The following is a 21,945-nucleotide window of genomic DNA, read 5'->3' on the forward strand; positions in this document are numbered from 1 at the left end:
CTCATCAAATTAAGAGCTATGGTCCCCCACTAAAGGAATTCCAAATGGCTGGACATAATTTTTTTGGACAGAGGGACCATCCACTGAAAGTACTTGACCTTGAAAATCTTTTTTTTTTTTTTTTGAGGCGGAGTCTTGCTCTGTCGCCCAGGCTGGAGTGCAGTGGCACTATCTCGGCTCACTGCAAGCTCCGCCTCCTGGGTTCACGCCATTCTCCTGCCTCGGCCTCCCGAGTAGCTGGGACTACAGGTGCCTGCCACCACGCCCGGCTAATTTTTTTGTATTTTTAGTAGAGATGGGGTTTCACCGTGTTAGCCAGGATGGTCTCGATCTCCTGACCTCGTGATCCACCCACCTCGGCCTCCCAAAGTGCTGGGATTACAGGCTTGAGCCACCGCGCCCGGCCGGCCTTGAAAATCTTTATAGGTAACAAATTTGGCTAGGTGACATTTGGGGGTTTTTAAGACAGGATCGCACTGTTACCCAGGCAGGAGCTCAGTGGTGCAATCACGGCTCACTGCAGCCTTGAACTCCTGGGTTCAAGCCATCCTTCCACCTCAGCCTTTTGAGTAGCTGGGACTACAGGTGCGTACCATCACATCGGCTAATTTTTGTTACAGAGATGGGGGTCTCACTATGTTGCCAGGGCTGGATGAGATGTTTTTTGAGAAGTGGTCACATTGACACCAGTACACTTACCACATTTCCTGCACAAATCCTAGCCCGCACTCCTCCTGCCCCATTGCCCTCCAGCAAGCAGTCATAATTAAGTTCTACAGGGAACTTAATTATAACTTCCCAAGGGAAGGGGAAGCTGGGAGGAGCACAGAGCACCCACCTAACCCACCCCAAGGTAAATGAAAAGGTACCACCATACCCTTAAAGCCATAATGGGTGGAGGGTGGGAGCAGTGCTGCCAGGCCTCTCCGGCTGTGCAGTGTGCCAGCCTAGCCAGGCCTCTCCTGGGCCCTGGGTTTGGTCTGAAGACCTTGCGCAGGAAGGCGTTGCTCTGCCCTAGGGATAGAAGACTTGGCCTGGGGTTGGGCATTAGGATACCAGGGTTCCAGTCCCTGCCTTGTCACTCTGTGACCTGGGACAAACACCTCTCTGAGCCTCAGTTTCCTCATGAGGTGTTAGGCCTAGATTATCTTTAAAGGCCCACCCAGCTCTTCATGTTTGTTTTGTTTTTGTTTGTTTTTTGAGACGCGGTCTCGCTCTGTCACTCAGGCTAGAGTGCAGTGGTACGATCTTGGCTCATTGCAACCTCCACCTCCCAGGTTCAAGTGATTCTCCTGCCTCAGCTTCCCATGTAGCTGGGACTACAGGTGCACACCACCATGCCTGGCTAATTTTTGTATTTTTAGTAGAGATGGGGTTTCACCATGTTGGCCAGGCTGGTCTTGAACTCCTGACCTCAGGTGATCCACCCACCTCGGCCTCCTAAAGTGCTGGGATTACAGTCCTGAGCCACCGTGCCCGGTCTTTTTTTTTTTTTTGAAGACAGAGTTTTGTTCTGTCACCTAGGCTGGAGTGCAATCGCACTATCACAACTCACTGCAACCTCCTGCTCCCAGGTTCAAGCAATTCTCCTGCCTCAGTCTCCTGAGTAGCTGGGACTAGAGGTGCACACCACTATGGCTGGCTAACTTTTGTATTTTCAGCAGAGATAGGGTTTCACCATGTTGGCCAGGCTGGTCTGGAACTCCTGACCTCAGGTAATCCACCTGCCTTGGCCTCTGCTGGGATTACAGGCGTGAACCATCGTGCCCAGCCTTCATGTTCTCATTCAAGTGAATGGGTTGGAGAAGGGAGAGAGGAGCTGTACACAAAAGTCCCCCTTATCCTTGGGAGAACATGTCCCAAGACCCCCAGTGGAGGCCTGAAACCATAGGTAGTACTGAACCATATTGTTTTTTCCTATACATACAAACCTATGATAAAGTTTAATTTACAAATCAAGCACAGTAAGACATTAACAATAAAATAGAACAAGTATAACAATATACTGTAATAAATGGTATGTGAATGTGATCGCTCTCAAAATATCTTACTGTACTATAGATCTTAGCAACCTCAGCATTTTTTCCTAAGTCAAAAATCTCTACTTTTTCACATAAAGGAACTTTATGGTTTCTCATTGGCATATGCAAATTGTCACATCATTACCACTGTACGTTAGGGCCTTTGAGAGGAGTCTCACTGTTGTGGAGGCTGGAGTGCAGTGAAGTGATCATAGCTCACTGCTGCCTCAAACTCCTGGGCTCAAGGGATCCTCCCAACTCAGCCTCCTAAGTAGCTGGGACTATAGGCACGCCACCATGCCCAACTAATTTTTTTTAAAGAGATGGGGTCTTGCTGTGTTGCCCAGGCTGGTCTTAAACTCCTGGCCTTAAGGGATCCTCCTGCTTCCACCTCCCAAAGTGATTACAGGTAGGAGCCACCACGGGTTACTTGAACACAAGCACTGCAATACCTCAATGGTCAATTTGATAACCAAGATGGCTACTAAGTGATCAATACGAGGGGAATGGGAACAGAGTGGAGTCTGAAGAGCAAATTGCCTTTAAGATTTATGTTGTGAACAAAATGACCTCTCTCCTCAGGTGACCTAAGGTTTCCCAGGCATTGGCTTTTTTTTTTTCCCCTGGAAAAAAAGCAGCAGCTAATTCTGAGTCCTCCCTCCTAAGCCCCTGGTAGAGTGTCTCCATGGAGACAGGCTCCCCCCTCGGAGCAGGACAAACAGCACTGAACACCCCTGCCTTCCTCTGGCTGTCGGCTCTGGGATCCTGGGCAAGGCTGACCTGAGGCTCAGAGGACACCAGAACTGTGTGCCCTCACAATGCTCAGCCGCCCATGCTGTTTATCCCCTGCTCCCCACCCAAGGACCTCCACATCTCTCCTCCTGTGTCTCCTTCCAACCTGCTCCTCCTCCTCCCCAGCCAAACCCCTCCACTGTCACCTCCCCCAGTAACTGGCACTTAGCTGAGGACCCAGCTTCCCCACAGCCCTCTCCAGCACAGGCTATTCGCGTTCTCACACTCTTCAAGGTCAGGATCAGCAGCCTCCCGGCTCCCCAAGGCCATGTCCACAGTTTCCCCTCCACTGTCATCTCATGCTCACCTTCCTTCTAGTTACTCCCCGTGTGCAGTGGCATTTTCGCCACCATTACCCTGGGTGGCCTTCCCTTGACGTCATCTCCAAAGACCTTACCCTCCACTCCATTTCAGTCGCACACTCCCACGGGCAGAACCTCTACCTGACCCCAGGAATTCAGGTATTGCATGCCCTCCTCATAAGCTCCCACCCTTCCAGCCCAGTGACTCCCATCATGCTGGCACGTGTTCCTCAGCAGGCCTCAAACCCATTCATTCACTCCTCCACTGTCTTACAGCCCCCTTTGGCCCCACCTCTCCCTCTTCCCCTACCTAGCTTGAACTGCAACCTCCAGCACCTCAATCACTCTTGTTCAACTCTTCAAAACCACCTTTCGTCTTTCTGAACCCAAACTCTGTAGGGGTCCAGCAGCCTTCTTCTGGGTAGACCCCGCACTAGAGAAATGCAAAGCGCACAGCCTGAGACTGGGGCCTCCGGGTCAGCGGCTCTCCCACCTCAGCTGGGTCTTCAACACTGCCACAATCCCTCTGTCCTAGCCCATAGCGTCCCAAGGGAAGGGGCAGCTGGGTGGAGCGCAGGGCACCCACCTAACCCACCCCAATCCTTCCATCCCCTCCGCCTCCTCCAGGGCTTTGAGCCGCATTTCCTGCTCTTCTCGAGTAGGGGCAACCTCTCCCATTGTCCAAACGAAACTAGCTCAAGTCTTTCTCACCTGAAAAATAAACTCTCGAGTGCCTCTCTCCAGCTACTGCCCCATGTCTCCTCCCCTTCGTGTTTACACTTCCTGCCTCCATTTCCCCACTTTGTCACTCCCTGGCTCCTGCCCCCACGACACAGCTGTTCCCCACAGGGCCACAGGTGGGCATCACTCAGTGTTGACACGGCTGCCCCTCCCTGTGACATCGTCTCCTGCTAGTCCGCTCCTATCTCAGTCCCCTCTTCCCATGACCCGAGGCTGGAGCTCCCCCAGGATCTCTCCCAGGCCCTCTGCTCGCCATCAAAGGCGGATGCCTCACAAGCCTACCTCTCCAGACAGGCTCACCCAACTGCCTCCACCCACCAACGCTGCAGCCCACTCAAGGTCCACGTAGTACAAGCTGCATTCCTTCCTCGCACTCCCTTGCCCTGTGTCCCCTCTTAGCAAATGGTAGCCTCCGCGATCCTGCCCCGAGACAGGCCTACGCCCAGCGTGGAGTTGAACATCAGTATTTGCTGAACGAGTGAACGAATCCTTGACCTTTCTTCATGCTCCACAGCCGGTGAGGATTCCTTTCCATTTTACTGCCTCCTACGTCCCTCGAGTCCTCCCCTCTGCTTCTTTGTTCACCGCGGCCGGCTGCCTCCCCAGACCCGCAACCCCGGCTGGGCCGGGAACCTGCGCCGCGGCGCTCGTGCCCAGCTCTGCGACCCCTGCTCTGTGACGCCCGCACTGCACGGGGGCACCGCGGCCCAGCACAGGCGCCGGTCACTAGTACACGAACAGAGCGAGCGAACGGAGCCATGAGGGAAGGGAGCATTGCCGGCAGCCGCCCGGAGACCAGGATACCACTGGGCCAGCACGGAAACGCAGGTCTCGCCCTCGCATCCACGATCTGCACTGAGTAGCCGCGCGCCGAAAGACGTGACTAAGCCACGCCCACGCGGCGCTCCCGGTGGCCAATGGAAACGGCTTACGAGACGCCTTCTCCACGCGCTATACTTATACGGACCAATGGATGCGCCCTGCTGGGAATACCGCCCCCTGTCCGCGAGCCTCCTCTTCTCGCCAGCCAATGGGAGCGGCATGCATAGCCCTCGAGGGGGCGGGGCGGCGACCGAGGCGAGTGGGTCCGGGAAGGCGCGCGGACTTGGCACCTCTTCTCACGTCAGCCGGTCCAGGCCCAACCGACGGACGATGGGGGTTCCGGCAACCAGGCGCTGCGTGGAGTGGCTGCTGGGCCTCTACTTTCTCAGCCATATCCCCATCACCCTGTTCATGGACCTGCAGGCGGTGCTGCCGCGCGAGCTTTACCCAGTCGAGGTGAGGGGCGCCAGTCTTATCCCGGCCCGCCGAGGCTTTCCCGCGCGCTGCGTCCACAGGGCCTTCACCTCCTCCGCGCTCGCGCACCCTGGGTTCCAGTTCTGCCGCCTCCCTCGGGTCCTGCCCATGCCTCCCCAGCTCCTAACCCTAAAAACTTTAGCTCTGTGTTTTCCTCGGGCTTTGTCTCTATCCCAGACCCTTCTCCCAAGCGGCAGGGGCGAACGCTTTGTTTCTTTTAAAGTCACTTCTTCCCTGGGTTTAAGGTTTCCCGCGATTCCACCTCTGGCTGGTTGTCAGTGTCTGAGAGAAGTAGTCTGGATGAAGTGGTGTCTAAAGTCACATGTTAGGTTTGCTTTAAGCTTTTTTTTTTTTTTTTTTTGGAAGGGCTTTAAAATACTAGTCTGATCCCAGAGAAAAAGTCCAAGTAGAAACAGACCTGTCTGAAGGTTTAGGACCTTGGTTGGTGCAGCTGGGGCGTTCACAGATCGTCACTGCTTCAAGGTCAGGTTCCAGCAACTTCCAGAGCTCGAGAGTAAATTGCCATCTTTTCGGATTGGCTCTTCAATATCGGGTTCGAGTAACAATGATCTCCCGAGTAAAAACAAGGTGAAAATCCCGATTTCGTGGTTGTTGGAGATTTTAACCCCAAACTCTGCTTTATTGCTTTGTTTTTTTCTTCCAAGCTACAGTTTTAGTTTCCCGGTTCGTTGGGTTTTTTTCTCGTATCTGGACCCTGTGACCTTCTTCCATGGATTCCTGTCCCCAGTTCTGTTTCTGCAACTTATCTAGAACTGTAGGCAGGACTGACTTGTCTACCTGAAGATTTTATTTTGCCTCTGTTTCTCCTTAAATGCTTTTTCTCTGCCGAGGAGAGGTTCATTACCTGAGGGTCATGAGCTCCCAAAAATGGGTGCAAAATGTGTGTGTCTTTTGTTTCCTGGAAGGAGAATATAGCTCCCATCGACTTTTCAAGGGACCTAACTCTCCCAAAAAGGCCACGGTTCAAGAATGTTCCACCACTCCCATAAGTAACTCTTTTGTTTCCTTCTAGAACCAAACACAACGGGAAGACCTCTGGCCTCCTTTTGCGTGGGAAAAGCGTAGGTAGTATGAGGCAAGGTGCGGTCTGGGGACTTGGTTCTTCCGAGAACTGGTGGTGACTTGGGCGGGTCAGGGCTCTGTATCCTCAGCTGTTGAGAGAGTTGAGTTAAATTATAAGCTCAAACGTATACAGGGTGGGTTCGTTTTCATATTGCTGTTGTAGTTACCACAAATATAGTGATTTAACAGATTTATTTGTTTACAGTTCTGGAGGCCAGAAGTTCACAATGAAATCTTACAGTGCTCAAATCAAGGCAGGGCTCACTCCTGAGGGCCCCAGGGGAGAATTTGGTTCTTGCCTCTTCCATTTTCTGGTGGCTGCCAATGTTCCTTGGCTTGTGTTCACATCACTTCAGTCTCTGCTTCAGGTCATCACATTGCCACCCTTTCTGTAGTCAGAGCTCCCTCTGCTTTGCTTTTATAAAGACACTTGTCATACATTCAGGGCGCACCAGATAACCCAGAAAATCTCCCATCTCAAAATCCTTATTTACATCTGCAAAGTCCCTTTTGCCAAATAAAGTAACAGTCACAGGTTCCAGGGATTAGGATGTGTTTATCTTTGGGGGTCACTATTCAGCCTACTACAGGGCCAGATAGTACAGACTTTTCCTGAAAACCGAAGAGGTCATCGCAGCTCTGCAGTAACCATTAATTGCCCTAAAGAAAGGAAAATCTACTACAGTGTTGGCCTATCTGTGGTTTTTGAAACCTGTATGGCCAGCAATACTCAGGCAGTCTGCCTGTTTACAATCTCTGGTGTTACAGGACCTTTTAATACTTCGTAATTAGCCTGCTACTCCATGTAGCCATTCCAGACTTCACAGCTGTTGGTTTCTTTATCCTTCCTGGATGTGGCATTCCCACAAGCCCATCTTGCTCACCCCTAACAAAATACACTTAAAAGGTGCTCAGCATCATATCATAAAGATCCCATTTAAATGTTTAAATTTGATAAAATTTCCTCAGTCTTTTTTTTTTAGAAACAGGGTCCTTTGACACCCAGGCTTGCAGTGTTATGATGCAGTCATGGCTTACCACAGCCTTGAACTCCTGAGCATAAGAGATCCTCCCACCTGTCTCCTGAGTAGCTAGGATGATAGGTGCACACCTGGCTTTTTTATTTTTTGTAGAGATGATGTCTTACTATGTTACCCAGGCTGGTCTTCTGGGCTCAGGCCATCCTCCTGCCTCAGCCTCCCAAAGTGCTGAGATTACAGGCGTGACTGACCATTCCCAGCATCAGCTTTATTTTTTTAATCCTGACTTACTGCAGAAGGCCCAAGGGCCAGTGCAGGCAGCATCTGGCCAGAACCTGTGTGTGAGATGTGATGTTAGGCATTAGCACAGGGGCATCCTGGTTGTGTGTGTATGTGTGTGTGTGATGATGTGTGAAGGCATTAGCACGGGGGCATCCTAGCATGGAAGGTCTGTGCCTCCATTCTTGTTGCTTTGGTGTAGGAAATGCTGATTTTGTTACTTCTCTATGGGGCAAATAATAATAAAAGCCTTGAATTATTCTCACATTCTCTTTGAAAAATGCCAAAATTTAACGTCTGTTGTTTTCTTCCCGAAATAGAAGGAATTTTTCCTAGAGCTAAAAGCCTGTAGGAGATCACCTAGTGGTTGGGCTGAAATTTGCAAAATAAATTTTTTTTCTTGGATTGCACCAAATCACTGCTTGGAAAAACTCTTATTTTTTTTAATTTTTCTTTTTTTTTTTTTTCTGAGACAGTCTCTGTCACCCAGGCTGGAATGCAGTGGTACGATCTCAGCTCACTGCAACCTCTGCTTCTCGGGTTCAAGCAATTCTCCTTCCTCAGCCTCCTGAGTAGCTGGGATTACATGTGCATGCCACCACGCCCGGCTAATTTTCATGTTTTTTTAGACAGCATTTCACCATGTTGGCCAGGCTGGTCTCAAACTCCTGACCTCAGGCGATCTACCTGCCTCGGCCTCCCAAAGTGCTGGGATTACAGGTGTGAGCCACCGTGCCCAGCCTGGAAGAACTCTTATTTTATTATGAAACAGTAAGAATTTAGTTTGGATACGAAAATGGAAAGGAGAGGATGGGAAGCGTTTTGTAGTATCATTTGCAGCTGGATAACATTGCTTCTGGTAAAAATAAGGAAAAACAAGTGAGCATCTGGCTCTGAAATCAGTCTGTATTCCCATTCTAACTTACAGAAGTACAAGATTGGTGAGTGGGAACCCCTGGTTTAGAGAGCCATGTGTGCAGACCAGGTGCATCTTTTAATGGATAACAAGGGTGAGTTGAGTCAAATGTGAGTCAGGTATAAATGTAAAGTTTCATTACCTTTCGTGGGGAGGTCATAGCTAATAATTTTTAATGACCAGTTGTGAGCTGTGATTTTAATGGGATTAAACTTGAATATCTCCAAATATGTATTAATTACATTCAATTAAGTAATCATTATGTGCTAGCCATTATTTTAAAGACTACATATATTAAGTCACTATCTTACCAATAGTGAAGTAGGCACTATTACTGGCTCTGTTTTATTGATGGGGACACAAGTGTAGGGAGATTAAAGGCCTTGCCTAAAGCCAGGCACTCTGCCCCAGGTCCTACCTGCCTCACCTGTCTGCCAGGTGCCTGGGCTTTCTACTCTCCTACTCACAATTAGTCCCAGCCTCATTCTGGCATCAGGTGGCAGGTATATGACCGTGTAAGATGGTTGGTTACGATTATGATAATTCATTATTACGATATCTGGGTGATAAGGTTTTTTACATTTCACTGATCTCATCTTGTAGGCCTTAGAAATTAAAGTGCTGTACGAGTCTGCCTCAATTTACGAAATAGTTGGATCAGAAAGGTTATATGCAAATTGAATAGAAAATGAGGTTCAAATAGCCAGAATGCCTTTTTTTTTTTTTTTTTTTTTTTTTTTTTTTGAGATGGGGTCTCGCTCTGTCACCCAGGCTGGAGTGCAGTGGCTCTATCTCAGCTCACTGCAACCTCCACCTCCTGGGTTCAAGCGATTCTCCTGCTTCAGCCTCCAGAGTAGCTGGGATTAGAGGCGTGAGCCACCACACCCAGCTAATTTTTGTATTTTTAGTAGAGACGGGGTTTCACCATGTTGGCCAGGCTGGTCTCCAACTCTTGACCTCAGGTGATCCACCTGCCTTGACCTCCCAAAGTGCTGGGACTATAGGCATGAGCCACCGGGCCTGACCCAGAATGCCTCTTACATTTTGCAGTCAGGCCGGGTGCAGTGACTCACACCTGTAATCCCAGTACTTTGGGAGGCTGAAGCAAGAGGATCGCTTGAGCCCAGGAGTTCAAAACCAGCCTGGGCAATGTGACAAAACCCCATCTCTACAGAAAATTAGCTGAGTTTGGTGGTGCATACCTGTAGTCCCAGCTACTGGGGAAGCTGAGGTGAGAGAATCATCTGAGCCCGGGATGTTGAGGCTGCAGTGGGCCGAGATCAAATCACCATACTCCCCCAGCCTGGGCAACAGAGACTGTCTCAAAAATAATAATTTTACAGTCAATCTTTTAAAGCAGGTAGTTTCATCCAGTATTTTTAAAAATCTAAAAAGCAAAAAAGGGATCTTAAGAAAACATCTAGTCCAAGTTGCTTATTTTATAGATGAGGAAATAGAACCCTGGAGAGGGACAGTGACTTAGCCTTTGTGTTTCCTATCAATTCAATCCTATTCAAACCACATTCCCATCCAGAAAAGTGCTTATGAATTTCAATTTCAAATTAAGTACAAATTTGGAGATCCTTTGGTCAATAAATTGGTTATCTAGCCAGAGCCTTTCTGAAATCAAAAATATGCTAACAGGATATTTGTTTCTGGATGTTTGCTTAAAGTGCTCTTGCAGCAATGGGGCTTCTATTTCACAATAGTGAGCTTTTATCTTTTGATTAAAAATTAACAGGAAAAATATTCTTGGATTTTCCATTGTAAGATAAATTCTTACCCTGGAGTTGCCTTTATTAATCATAATATCAAGACTGATTTCTCTTTGAAGGCCTGTGTGTCAGGACAATGCCACATCTAGGAGGTAAAATGTGATGTGACAGACGTTTAGTAGTCCACATAGAGCCAAGAGCACTAGGCTTTGGGCTCCTATAAAAGCCCAAGATGGGCAGCCTTAAACTCTGCTTCTTTTCTCTGCCTGTAGCCAGGTCAGCATGGATCCACATCCTTTTTATTTGACAGGGTAATTAGAAGCGTGGGGCCCAAGCTAGAACTGAGACGCTAAAGCCCTGCATAACCAAGAAGCTACTAGGTAGTTTGTAGTTTGGGGCAGAGTTTGTTCTTCCACTAAAATTCTGTCTCCTAAAAACCAAAAATTAGAATTAGGCGAGTTAAGAATAAGGAACTTGTTTGCCATATTGGAATTAAAGTGTCCAAAATTACATCACCACAGAGGTTAGATTTACTTCCCCTTTCACTCCCACCCCCACCCCCAGAAAAGAAGAGGGAAATTCATTTCTGCCTTTGAGGGAATCTGGCCTTTGGAGCTTGGTGTGTAGTTGCCATTGCAAACGGGAAAGTGTCAGGATGGTTTTCACGTTTGTTTTTTTAAACAAAGAATGATATTGTTAGCAGAAATGTCACATTTGTTCATTCAGCGAACACCCTGAGTGCCTACTAAGTGCCAGATACTTATTGTTGCTCCTGACAGTGGCCAACACATCTGGATGTGTTATCTTGGAATTATGAACAGATGCTGGGTAGCACAAAGAAGGGGCTGGAAGAGTTGAGAAAACTTCACAGAGAAGGGAACATTTGAGTTAGGGATAGTAAGTTTTTATTAAATGACCATCTAGGCTGTGTCACAAAAGCCAGCTGGACATGCCATCTGCTGCTGGGGTTGGGGGTGCTAATTAATGACAGGCTCCTCCAGTGTATTTTCAAATGAGCTAGAACCGAGCCTGTTGAGGCCAGGTGGCTGTAATTCATCATGATCATTTTCTTTTTCAGTTTAGAAACCTGCTGAAGTGGTATGCTAAGGAGTTCAAAGACCCGCTGCTGCAGGAGCCCCCAGCCTGGTTTAAGTCCTTTCTGTTTTGCGAGCTTGTGTTTCAGCTGCCTTTCTTTCCCATTGCAACGTATGCCTTCCTCAAAGGTTGGTAAATGGTGGGAAAATCCCATTTTTACCCAGAAATCAGGTCCCAGAAATCTTTTGGGGAAGCATCTCCAAAGGGAAGGGGATGGTCCCCATAGTTTGTGGGAGGATGCCATAGGATCTGGGGGAAATAACCAGGGTAAATCTTGTAAAGGGACATTAGTGTGGCTCAGGTTAATGTCTGTGGTCAGTGGGGCTGCACGGCTGCCTCAGTCTAGAAATCTCTTGCATACACATGAAACCTGAGACCACTTAAACGATGAGCTTGTTCCCTTTTGTTTTGTTCCCCAACAGAATTAATTTCTCTTTTTGTTGGCTTTTATTTCTCTGCATTGGATAGTATCATACTGACTTATAAGCTGTAGCATCAGGCTAATCCCTAACGTGCTTCTCATTTTAAAATTATTCTTAGCGTTCTCATAATCAATGCTTTTTAAAAAAGGTGACCATACACGTGTACTTGATAACGAAGCTAGAACCGCCGAAAATGCTTGTTTTCCATTGGCATCCCCTGGGGTCACTGAATCTGCCTCCTGATCCTCTCACCTATATATAATTACTGAACAAACAGATGCCATGGGGCAGGGATTTCCCTCCCCTTGGATTTTATCCCACACAGGTTTTAACAGGTAATGGCAGTTTTATTGCCCTAGAGTTTTGCTGAGTTATGTTCTGAGTTATATTCTTGGTTCTTCAGCGAGCTGTCAGTGAGCTGTCACATAAATCTGCATGTTGGGCAGTGTGGCACATCCAGGTTTCCAGTTCTGAGTTTCTACTGGGAGAAGGGAGTAGAAGAAAGCAGGCAGGCAGAGACAGTGGGAAGGTCATGGACACTTTTGAGTCATGAACAGACCTAACCATTTTTCTTTTCCCCTGACTACCTCAGGAAGCTGCAAGTGGATTCGAACTCCTGCGATCATCTACTCCGTTCACACCATGACGACCTTAATTCCAATACTCTCCACATTTCTGTTTGAGGATTTCTCCAAAGCCAGTGGTTTCAAGGGGCAAAGACCTGAGACTTTGCATGAACGGTTAACGCTTATATCTGTCTATGCCCCCTACTTACTCATCCCGTTCATACTTTTAATTTTCATGTTGCGGAGCCCCTACTACAAGTATGAGGAGAAAAGAAAAAAAAAATGAAGGAAACCACCACTGGCTCAGGGTAGAGATGCCTACAGGGTGGTTGCTTGTTGGATACAATACCAGGAACACTGCTCAGAATCCACATCTTCAGCAGCATTTGAACCACTGGCAGCAATGCACAAGAGCAAGATGGTGTCAGGAACCACGTCAAACCCTCTTTTTTTTTTTTTTTTTTTTTTTTTTTAAAAAAAGACAGTCTCACTCTGTTGCCCAGGCTGGAGTAAAGGGCAGTGGCATGATCTCAGCTCACTGCAACCTCTGCCTCCTGGGCTCAAGCTATCTTCCTTAGCCTCCCAAGTAGCTGGAACTGCAGGCGTGTACCAACACGTATGGCTTTTTTTTTTTTTTTTTTTTTTTTTTTTTTTTTTTTTGTGGAGACGGGGTTTTGCCATGTTGCCCAGGTTGGTCTCGAACACCTAGGCTCAAGTGATGGGCCCACCTCAGTCTCCCTAAGTGCTGGGATTACAGACGTCAACCATTGGGCCCAGCCCAAACCTTCACTTTCTAAGGGCACTGGGATGAACAGACCGATCAGCTTGAGAGTGGGCAAAGGGGTGTGGGCTAGGTTATAAGGAAGTAGTACCAAATACCTGTGTGCCTGAGTTCCACCGCAAGATTACTAAAAGCAGGACCAGACCAGAAACTGCTAAAGAACATGGCCTGTTTGACATGGGGTTCATGAGTCACCTGACCTACAGCATATATGCTTATTATGACTAAACCCTCCACACCTGATTCTCAAGAGTGTTATCACCTGTCAGCAAAATGAACAGTATATTTTGGGCCATTTTAAATGTGAAATTTTGCCTCTTTAATGTTAATTCAAAACTATATCAATGTTTTCTTGTCCCCACCTCTAACCCAAGGAAAAAAGAAAAAATACTATGCAAAGAAGTTTAAACTTAGTTTTCCTTAAGGGTCAGCCCAACAATGACTTTCAGTCAGAAATGGATTAAACTGGAAAATGTTTTTGTTGCTGTTGTAAACAGATCATCCTGGAAGGTTTTTGTTTGTTTGTTTTTAAGTTAGTTTATTCTATTTCTAAATCTTAGTCTTCCACATTTCTAGAAGCCACCTGACGCAGGTTCCTGTATCTGAAGTCTAGCATCTCAAGGCTGATCTGGAAGTGTGCTAGTATGCTTCCTAGTGGATAACTTAATCCTTTAATACACTTCAGTGGTTCCCATCTTGTTCTCAGAAGGGAAGGTGGCTACAGCCAGGCATAACATCCACTGTGTGCATACAGGGTCCTTCACGTTGATGCTTGGCATTCCATCAGCTTTCTCTAAGTCTCTGCTCAAGTCCAACCTTAAAATGATGTTAGACAACAGGTCCCAGTCAGTTCCCTCTATTTCCACCCATTTTGCTCACAAGCCATATTGGTCTGATTAGTGGTACTGTCTGACTCACATGTGTGATCCAAATAAAGGTAGCTGCTGACCACTGCCTGGTTTGTTTTGTGGACGAGGGATAGAGAATCCAGGGTTCTCTCACCAGGGGTTAAACATATTTCAAGGGCAACAGGAAGAAAAGGTACATCAAGCCATTTGAAAACAAAAATGTATTCTCCTTCCAAAGTTTTGTGAATTTACAAAAAAAGGATGAAAGTTTACAAACTGCTTAGTTCCAATTAAGCATAAGAAGTGAGAACGTACACTGCAGGGCCACCAGCAGCAGCTGTGCACTGATGTTTAAAACTGGCTCCCCCAGACTTGTAGTGCTGTCTTCAGGGGGCTGTGTTCCTTACACGCCACCTCTTGTGACAGGTCATTGGTCAAGCCGCTGGAATGCTACAGAGGTTTTTTTGGTTTTGAGGGGCTTTTTTTGTTTTGCCTTCCTACTATAAAAGTGAAATTTTCAGTTCATTTCTGAAAAATAAATTGGTCAATAAATTCATTTTGTTCTGCTTCTACTTTACACAAAGCTTCATATTCAACCCGATACCTGAAAAACAAAATTGTTAGAGGCCCTAAAAAAAAGATGAAATAAACCACAGACTTAATTCTTCTAGAGAAGGATATAGAGGTTTAAATGATTTCAAGAAATGGTGTGAGTTCAGAATGAAGAAAGAAAGAGGCAAAGCCCTACCCAGAGCCACCCATGAGAAATGTCCAGCCCTGGGAAAGTCTTCTTTCAGAGAGCCAGCCAACTTCGTAGACCCTTTCATGCTCAAACTACTAGAGGTGGTTTGATATTAAGTTTTCTATTTCCTTCCCATCAAATGTAATTTTATTTTTAAAAATCTTCAAATCAGGATGACAAGTGAGATGCTATTCCTGGGAAAACAATGATGAAGAGTAAGGACAAGAAGTGATCATTCCAGAAGGAAGAGTGGAAATTCAGCTGTGTAAAGAACTTGCTTTACATCATGACTTCTTACCTTTCTAGCTGCATTTTCTTTTCTGCTATTAGTGCTTGAAGTTGCTGCTGTTGAGCTTCTCTCTGCTTTGCTATAGATTTGAGCAAGTTCCGAGCACCGATGGCCTACAGTATTGCCAGAGAAGGCCATGGCTTCATTAAAACCATCTACAGCATCAAGTCCTCAAAGTGGGGAGGGGTCATCTGGAAGCTATGTCAGTCTCCAGAGAGGAAAAGAAAGTGGAGCCCCAAAGCTTTTGGGTTAAGTCAGAAGGATTAACCTACTGATCACAAAGTGCCTCAAGAACTTGACGGCAGCTTTGAGACAGGTCTAGGAGTATTCCTAGAGCCAGGGACACAGGCACAATAGCACATTTGGTGGTGCCATTCAGCCTTGTGCCTTTCACCAATATGTACGCCTTCATTTCTTCATTTATAAAATAAGGATAAAACCACCTACATCAGTGCTGATATGAAGATGAAAGGAGGCCAGGTGTGGTGGCTCACACCTGCAATCCCAGCACTTTGGGAGGCCAAGGTAGGCAGATCACTTGAGGTCAGGAGTTTGCCTGACCAACATGGTGAAACCCTGTCTTTACTAAAAATACAAAAAAAAGTGGCTGGGTGCAGTCGCTCACACCTTAATCCCAGCATTTTGGGAGGCTGAGGCAGGTGGATCACCTAAGGTTGGGAGTTCGAGACCAGCCTGACCAACATAGAGAAACCCTGTCTCTACTAAAAATACAAAATTAGCCAGGCGTGGTGGCGCGTGCCTGTAATCCTAGCTACCCGGGAGGCTAAGGCAGGAGAATCACTTGAACCCTGGAGGCGGAGGTTGCAGTGAGCCAAGATCGCACCCTTGCACTCCACCCTGGGCAACAAGAGAAAACTCCATCTCAAAAAAAAAAAATACAAAAAACTAATCTGGGTATGTTGATGCACACCTGTAGTCCCAGCTACTTGGGAGGCTGAGGTGGGAGAATCTCTTGAACCTGAGAGGCGGAGGTTGCAGTGAGCTGAGATTGCGCCACTGCACTCCAGCATGGGTGACTCTGTCTCAAAAAAAAAAAAAAAGATTAAAGGAAACAAAGACTGGCGTAAGTTCAGTAGGTTAAGTGGACTAGAAGTTATTAAAATCTTTTTTTTTTTTTTTTTTTTTTTTGAGACGAAGTCTCGCTCTGTCGCCCAGGCTGGAGTGCAGTGGCCAGATCTCAGCTCACTGCAAGCTCCGCCTCCTGGGTTTACGCCATTCTCCTGCCTCAGTCTCCCGAGTAGCTGGGACTACAGGCGCCCGCCACCTCGCCCGGCTAGTTTTTTGTATTTTTAGTAGAGACGGGGTTTCACCATGTTAGCCAGGATGGTCTTGATCTCCCGACCTCGTGATCCGCCCGTCTCGGCCTCCCAAAGTGCTGGGATTACAGGCTTGAGCCACCGCGCCCGGCCTTAAAATCTTAAATAAAAACTCACCCACCCACCCCTCTAAACAAATCAAGAGGGAAGAAAGATGAGAGGGTAGTAAACTAGGGTCCCAGGCCAAGAAGTAGGCAGAAGACATGCTGATCTTACCTTCATCTTTTCATTTTCTGCTTCTTTTGCAAGTTGATCAACAAGCTCAATTAAACCACCAACTATTTTCTGAAACTGGCCAATTTCTTTCAGAAAAAGAACAAAAAATAAAATATTTCCTCAGTCTCATCACTCCCCTTCGGTAGAGTGTTGAGGCAGTGCGAGGGCAGAGCTGACTGCCCCTTCTAACTTGTGTCAAAATAGTTTGGTGTGAGCCAGGCATGGTGGCGAGCACCTGTAGTCCCAGCTACTCAGGAGGCTGAGGTGGGAGGATCACTTGAACCCAGGAGTTAGAGGATGTGTGATCATGCCTGTGAACTGCCACTGCATTCCAGCCTGGGGAACATAGCGAGACCCTGTCACTTAAACACTTTGGTGCCTATTGGCCTGTCTCCTACCCTTGGTCTGAACCTAGAGAAGGGTGGCCAGCTGGACCAGGGCATACCCGGACCTTGTGTCCCCACTGAGCCAACCAGCTGCTATGATCTCAGGCTATGAAAGCACTAGGCCCTTGCTGGGCTCATCCTCCAGACAGACCCCAACCCTGCTTCCCCAGGAATGACAGGAAGCACTGTTGTTCACAAAAGGGCAGCCTCAGGACACAAGCGCTGCCTGTGGACTAGCTACGGGTATGACACCAGATTTCAATTAACAGTGGGGATGGGGGCTTCCCACTTGTAACCACAGAAAATAGAGAGCTCACAGCATTAAGTGCCTAATCTCCTGCTCACTTTCTCCAATGTCCTGGATGTGACAGAAACACAACTTACTGAGGGAAAACTAAGGCCCAGAGAGGTGTGTGCATGGCACATCAATCACAGAAGGTTAGTGACAGAACCCAAGCTACCTTTCACTAATCAAGCTCTCTCCACAACCTAGGAAGCCCCCAGAAAGCTCAGAAATCCCTTGCTCTAGCTAGATCGGGCTCTGTACTGAATGCATTGGGCTTACTTGGCTGCTGGGACAGGAGGCTTCCTGAAGATTTCTAGCCAAAAGATGACTTCAGTAAGTCTGTTGAGCTGCTTCTAGAAACTTCACTTATCACTTCTAACTCCAAATAACAGAGAACCTGCCACTAGGAGGACTTCCTCTGAAGAAATCAAATCAGGAGTACATAATTCTATTTCTCACCCCCAAGTCATGGTTATGTTCCCAGAAAGTTTAAGGTTTCTAAGAGCAAGAAATGAAAGATGGCATCTCTAAAAACACCCTCCCCATCCCAGTGTTTGGTTTGACTGGTGCTCTGTTGGGGACACATGAGAGCACGAGGGCAGGCAGAGAAGGGTGGCACATGGGAACTCACAGATGCCAGATTCGACCTTCAGGGAGCCAGCAGCTCCACTGTGGCAGGGCCAAGATGAGCCTGGGGTACAGTTGGAATGGCAGCTCAAAGCTGAGTGACACGGTATCTCCCCAATACTCACTGTCCACAAAGTCTTTGCACTCTTCCTTCAGCTCTATGGTCTGCTGGGTAACCTCTGGGTCCAACACCCGCAGCTTATTCAGTTCATCAAAGTGCAGCCCTGCTTCACCCAGGATGTCCTTGGCCATGGCTGCAAAGAAACCAGCCCAATTCCTCATCACTTCCTAGCCACCCAATGAAATGCCTGCTGCCAAGCCAGCCCTGTTCCTGCCCTTGGACACCAATGCCAAAAACCCAGATGTTCCCAATGCTCCCCATTCCCTCTGCCACCACCTCTCTGAGCCTCACCTGTTTCCCATCCAGACTTCCTAGAGGAGTTCTGCTCTGAAGGAGTGACAGTGGCAGTCAGGAGGAGGTGTGTCATAGGAGCAAGGGTCAGGAAAGAATAAAGTCCGCTTGCTTGTCACAGGCATCGTTCATTCAACACACATTTCTTGAGTGCCTACTACATGCCAACACTGCTAGATGCTGGGGGTACAAAGATGAATGCAACACGGTGCCCGCCCTGAAGACACATAGTTCAGCTGGAGGAAGACAGACACGGAAACTGAAAAATCACACTGTGTTAAATGCTTGTTTAGAAATATCAGTAAAGAGCCAGAGGAGGACAGAGCCGTTAAAGAAGGAGTGACATCTGAACTAAGTTGTGAGCCATAAGTGTATTTACTTTATATATCACCAGTTATGTACCCAAAAGCACATGAGAAGGCTTCTCAAATACACATACTGGAACAACACAAAAACCAAATAAAAGAAATCTGAGTGAATTAAAAATTATGGTTAAAAAATACAAAGTCAGGAGTAAGAATATTACTCAAAATGTATGCTGGCCTGAATTGGGAATCAAAGTTGGGTTATTCTCTTTCTAGCAGAAAACACAAAAAGGAATGAAGTATCAGCAAGAACATATCAAGGCAGCAGGCCAGGGACAGGTATTCCAAGCAGAGAAAACAGCATGGACAAAGGCCTGAAGTCACTGAAAGGACCTACCCCGCCTAAGGACGAAAGGAAAAAGGATGGAGCTGAAAAGGTGAGCTGGAGCCAGACCAGGAAGATCCGTATGCCAAGCTAAGGAGTTACGATTTTTTCTGTAGGCAACAGAGAACTAACAAAGATATCTTCTCCCTTTCCAAGCCACCTTGCGTTTCTGTTCCAAAGGATGCCTCAATTCTGGGAAGGAAATACTGAAAACTCACCCTCGTTCTGGCTCAAACACACACACACGCGCGCACACACACACACAAAATTAAAAATAGACATCATATGACCTGTTTAAAAGGGGAGGCAATGCTAGTTACATCTAGCAATTAGCTGCTATGCCAATTCTAAAACCCAGGTGCTCCAAAGGCTGCCATCACTTGGACCTGCACCAGCCCCTTCCCTCTGCCCCCACTGCCCCCAGCCTCAGCTGTTTCCCTTGTGGCTTCCTTAGAGAAGTCCTGTTCTGAATGGGGTGATTCTGGGGGTGGCTGTCTAGGGCAGGTGTGCCACAAGAGGAGCAATGGTTCGAAAATAATCAAGTCTCACTGTTTCCAGAACTTCTGGGTCTTTTGTTGTTGTTGTTGTTGTCGTTGTTGTTTTGAGAAGGAGTCTTACTCCATTGTCCAGGCTAGAGTGCAGTGGCATGATCTCGGCTCACTACAACCTCCACCTCCTAGGTTCAAGCAATTCTCCTGCCTCAGCCTCCTGAGTAGCTGGGATTATAGGCGCCTGACACCTTGCCCAGCTAATTTTTGTATTTTTAGTAGAGACGGGGTTTCACCATGTTGGCCATGGCTGGTCTTAAACTCCTGACCTCGTGATCCACCCACCTCAGCCTCCCAAAGTGCTGGGATTACAGGCATGAGCCACCGCACCTGGCCAGAACTTCTGGTTTTTAAGAGGACCAGAAGTCCAATATCTCAATGTTGGTATGTAATTCAAAAATTTTAAGTAAGGGGGAAAACCCACATCCAACACTGCATGGGCCAACTAATACGTGTCTATGAGCTGTCTGTAGATGACTCTAGCCTTTGGCCTCACTGGAATCCACTGATGTAAGTGAGCTAGCATCATCCTTTTGAATCACTGTGTTCATCTGTAGCTTCCTTAAAATAGGGCTTTTTAAAAAGATCTGGCCAGTGCAGTAGCTCATGCCTATAATCCCAGCACTTTGGGAGGCTGAGGTGGGAGGATCACTTGGGCATAGGAGTTCGAAACCTATGGCAATGTGGCAAAATACCGTCTCTACAAAAAATTTTTAAGATAGCCAGGGCTGGCGACATGCGCCTGTAATCCCAGCTACCTGGGAAGGTGAGCTGGGAAGATCACTTGAGCCCAGGAGGTGGAGGCTGCAGTGAGCTGTGTTCACACCACTGCACTCCAGCCTGGGCAACAGAGTGAGACCCTGTCTCAGAAAAAAAAAAAAAAAAAAAAGTCTTTCCCAGCTACAGGTCATTAATCTGACCAGCTGCTCCAGAAAGATTCGAGCAACATGAGGGAGCAAATATCTGCTTCAACTTCCACTCCCTTCCCTGAGAGCACGCATTTATTCAGAAACATCCACTGAGTCCCTGCTCTGGGGACAGACTAGTGAAAACAATGCCTCTGGACAGATGGTAAACAAATAATCACAAATCGTGGTATTAGTATAAGGAAAAGTACATGGTGCTATGTGAAGTGCGGCAGGACACAGTTCATGGCGGGCGGAATGGAGGGGAGTGCCTACAGAGGCCTTCTGAAAAAATGACACTTAAACAGACCTAAAGACTCTCCAAAAGTTTGTCAAGTGAAAGGGAAGCAAGGCATTGCAGGCAGAAGGAAACACATAGGTGAAGATCCTGAGGCAACAGGAAATTTGATGCATTCCGAGAACTGAGACTGAGCAAGAGAAGGGAACAGAATGAGGCTAGACAGGGAGGCAACAGCTGGATCACGGAAGGCTCTGAAAGACGCAGTAATGAGCTTGGATTTTATCAGAAGGGTAATGGGCAGACAGAGAGTTCTCAGCAAACCAACAAAATCAGACTTAGATCATTCTTGCTTAGCCTGGAGAACGGATTGGAGGGAACAAGAGAGGGCAAGGCCCCAACTACCTTCTTGTTCACCACTCTAACCCTAGCACCTAGCATGGTGCCCACACATAACTGGCACTCAGTAAACGTTTGCGGAATGAATGACCGTGGAAACAGGAGACCATTACGGTAACCAAGGCTGGCAGCTGAAGACAAGTGTTCCGAGCTGAGATGTTTTGTAAGTCGAGGTGACTGGGGCTTAGTAATGGACTGACTGAATGTGGGGGTTTTGGGATAAGAGAAAAACAAGTCAGGCATGACTCCCATGAATCTGGCTTGGTCCACCTGACTGGAGGAGCTGGCTTAAAGAGATAGGTAAGATGGAAGAAGGGGTGCAGGGAAAGAGTTCACAGATTCTCTACCAACTCCCATCACACGCGTGTCTGAGCATCTGAGCAACATCTGGCCCAAGAGCTGGGACTAAGCTCCCTGAGCATGACGCGGTGGCATAATTTGTGTGCCCCGGCTCTCCCAGATGCATGCGAGGCACTAAGAGCCGACTCTTTACTATGTAAACTCCCCGAACTTATCCGACCCCCAGTTTCCTCGTAAGATCGTGGCAAGCATCAACGCGTCAAACTCCAGGCCTAACCTGGGTGTGAAAGCGCCCCCTGAGAGTGGGGCGGAATTCCCACGTCTCTCTCCGCCCGGGCTCTTTCCTCAGGACGCGGGCCTGTCAGGCTCCTCTCGCCCCTGGTCCGCCCGCATCCCCCGACCCGAGGTCAGCCTACCTGCCGGCCCCGCGGCGGCAGCGCGCTGCAGCCTAGGCTGATGTAGACAGGCAGCTTCTCCCGGGTCAGCGGCAGCCGGTACCCAGTCAGCCTGCCACGGCCGCTGCCACGGCTACAGAACCTGTTTACCCATGACGTCACTACCTTCCTGACCCCGGAAGCACTTACAGCCCCGAATCCACAGAGGTTGCTGGGAAACAGAGGCCCGAGGGAGGTCGGGCCTACAAGACCCAGAAGCCTTAGCGCCGGCAAGGCGGCCGGAAGTGGCTTTCCTCTCTCCGCGAAGACCCTCGGGGGATTCCGCCTCCACCCTTTCC

General features: G+C 47.9%; 2 protein-coding genes across 5 annotated transcripts; one reads left to right on the top strand and one right to left on the bottom strand.

Moving 5' to 3' along the window:
• Window positions 1-4,814: 4,814 nt before the first annotated feature.
• TMEM97 (transmembrane protein 97) lies at window positions 4,815-13,940 on the top strand. Of its 2 annotated transcripts, none has more exons than XM_008010771.3 (3): window positions 4,815-5,134; window positions 11,209-11,348; window positions 12,235-13,940. In XM_008010771.3, exons 1-3 carry the CDS (start codon window positions 4,830-4,832, stop codon window positions 12,492-12,494), a joined length of 705 nt encoding a protein of 234 aa, XP_008008962.1. In that variant the 5' UTR covers window positions 4,815-4,829; the 3' UTR covers window positions 12,495-13,940. The 2 variants fall into 2 exon arrangements, with proteins under 2 accessions (XP_008008962.1, XP_008008961.3); XM_008010770.3 differs by having other exon boundaries at window positions 4,918-5,134; window positions 11,204-11,348.
• Window positions 13,941-14,040: 100 nt separating this feature from the next.
• IFT20 (intraflagellar transport 20) lies at window positions 14,041-21,777 on the bottom strand. 3 transcript variants are annotated; one of them, XM_008010778.3, is made up of 6 exons: window positions 21,629-21,777; window positions 18,133-18,368; window positions 17,846-17,974; window positions 16,422-16,507; window positions 14,878-14,981; window positions 14,041-14,441 (listed from the first exon to the last, which is right to left on the bottom strand). In XM_008010778.3, exons 2-6 carry the CDS (start codon window positions 18,206-18,208, stop codon window positions 14,360-14,362), a joined length of 477 nt encoding a protein of 158 aa, XP_008008969.1. In that variant the 5' UTR covers window positions 18,209-18,368; window positions 21,629-21,777; the 3' UTR covers window positions 14,041-14,359. The 3 variants fall into 3 exon arrangements, with proteins under 3 accessions (XP_008008969.1, XP_008008971.1, XP_008008970.1); XM_008010780.3 differs by having other exon boundaries at window positions 18,133-18,168; window positions 21,629-21,776; XM_008010779.3 differs by lacking the exon at window positions 18,133-18,368 and having other exon boundaries at window positions 21,629-21,776.
• Between the last annotated feature and the right edge of the window lie 168 nt (window positions 21,778-21,945).

Source organism: Chlorocebus sabaeus, chromosome 16, assembly GCF_047675955.1.
Source record: "Chlorocebus sabaeus isolate Y175 chromosome 16, mChlSab1.0.hap1, whole genome shotgun sequence".
Taxonomy (NCBI): Eukaryota; Metazoa; Chordata; class Mammalia; order Primates; family Cercopithecidae; genus Chlorocebus; species Chlorocebus sabaeus.

What these genes read in the sequence shown, in the direction of transcription:
- TMEM97 (XM_008010771.3), top strand. Translation starts at nt 4,830, where the DNA reads ATGCGCCCTGCTGGGAATACCGCCCCCTGTCCGCGAGCCTCCTCTTCT. An exon ending in GCGAGCTTTACCCAGTCGAG is followed by an intron (nt 5,135 to 11,208) that starts GTGAGGGGCGCC and finishes TTTTCAGTTTAG; the next exon opens with AAACCTGCTGAAGTGGTATG. An exon ending in AACGTATGCCTTCCTCAAAG is followed by an intron (nt 11,349 to 12,234) that starts GTTGGTAAATGG and finishes TGACTACCTCAG; the next exon opens with GAAGCTGCAAGTGGATTCGA.
- IFT20 (XM_008010778.3), bottom strand. Translation starts at nt 18,208, where the DNA reads ATGACACACCTCCTCCTGACTGCCACTGTCACTCCTTCAGAGCAGAAC. An exon ending in CAGAAAATGAAAAGATGAAG is followed by an intron (nt 14,982 to 16,421) that starts GTAAGATCAGCA and finishes GCAATACTGTAG; the next exon opens with GCCATCGGTGCTCGGAACTT. An exon ending in AAGAAAATGCAGCTAGAAAG is followed by an intron (nt 14,442 to 14,877) that starts GTAAGAAGTCAT and finishes TTTGTTTTTCAG; the next exon opens with GTATCGGGTTGAATATGAAG.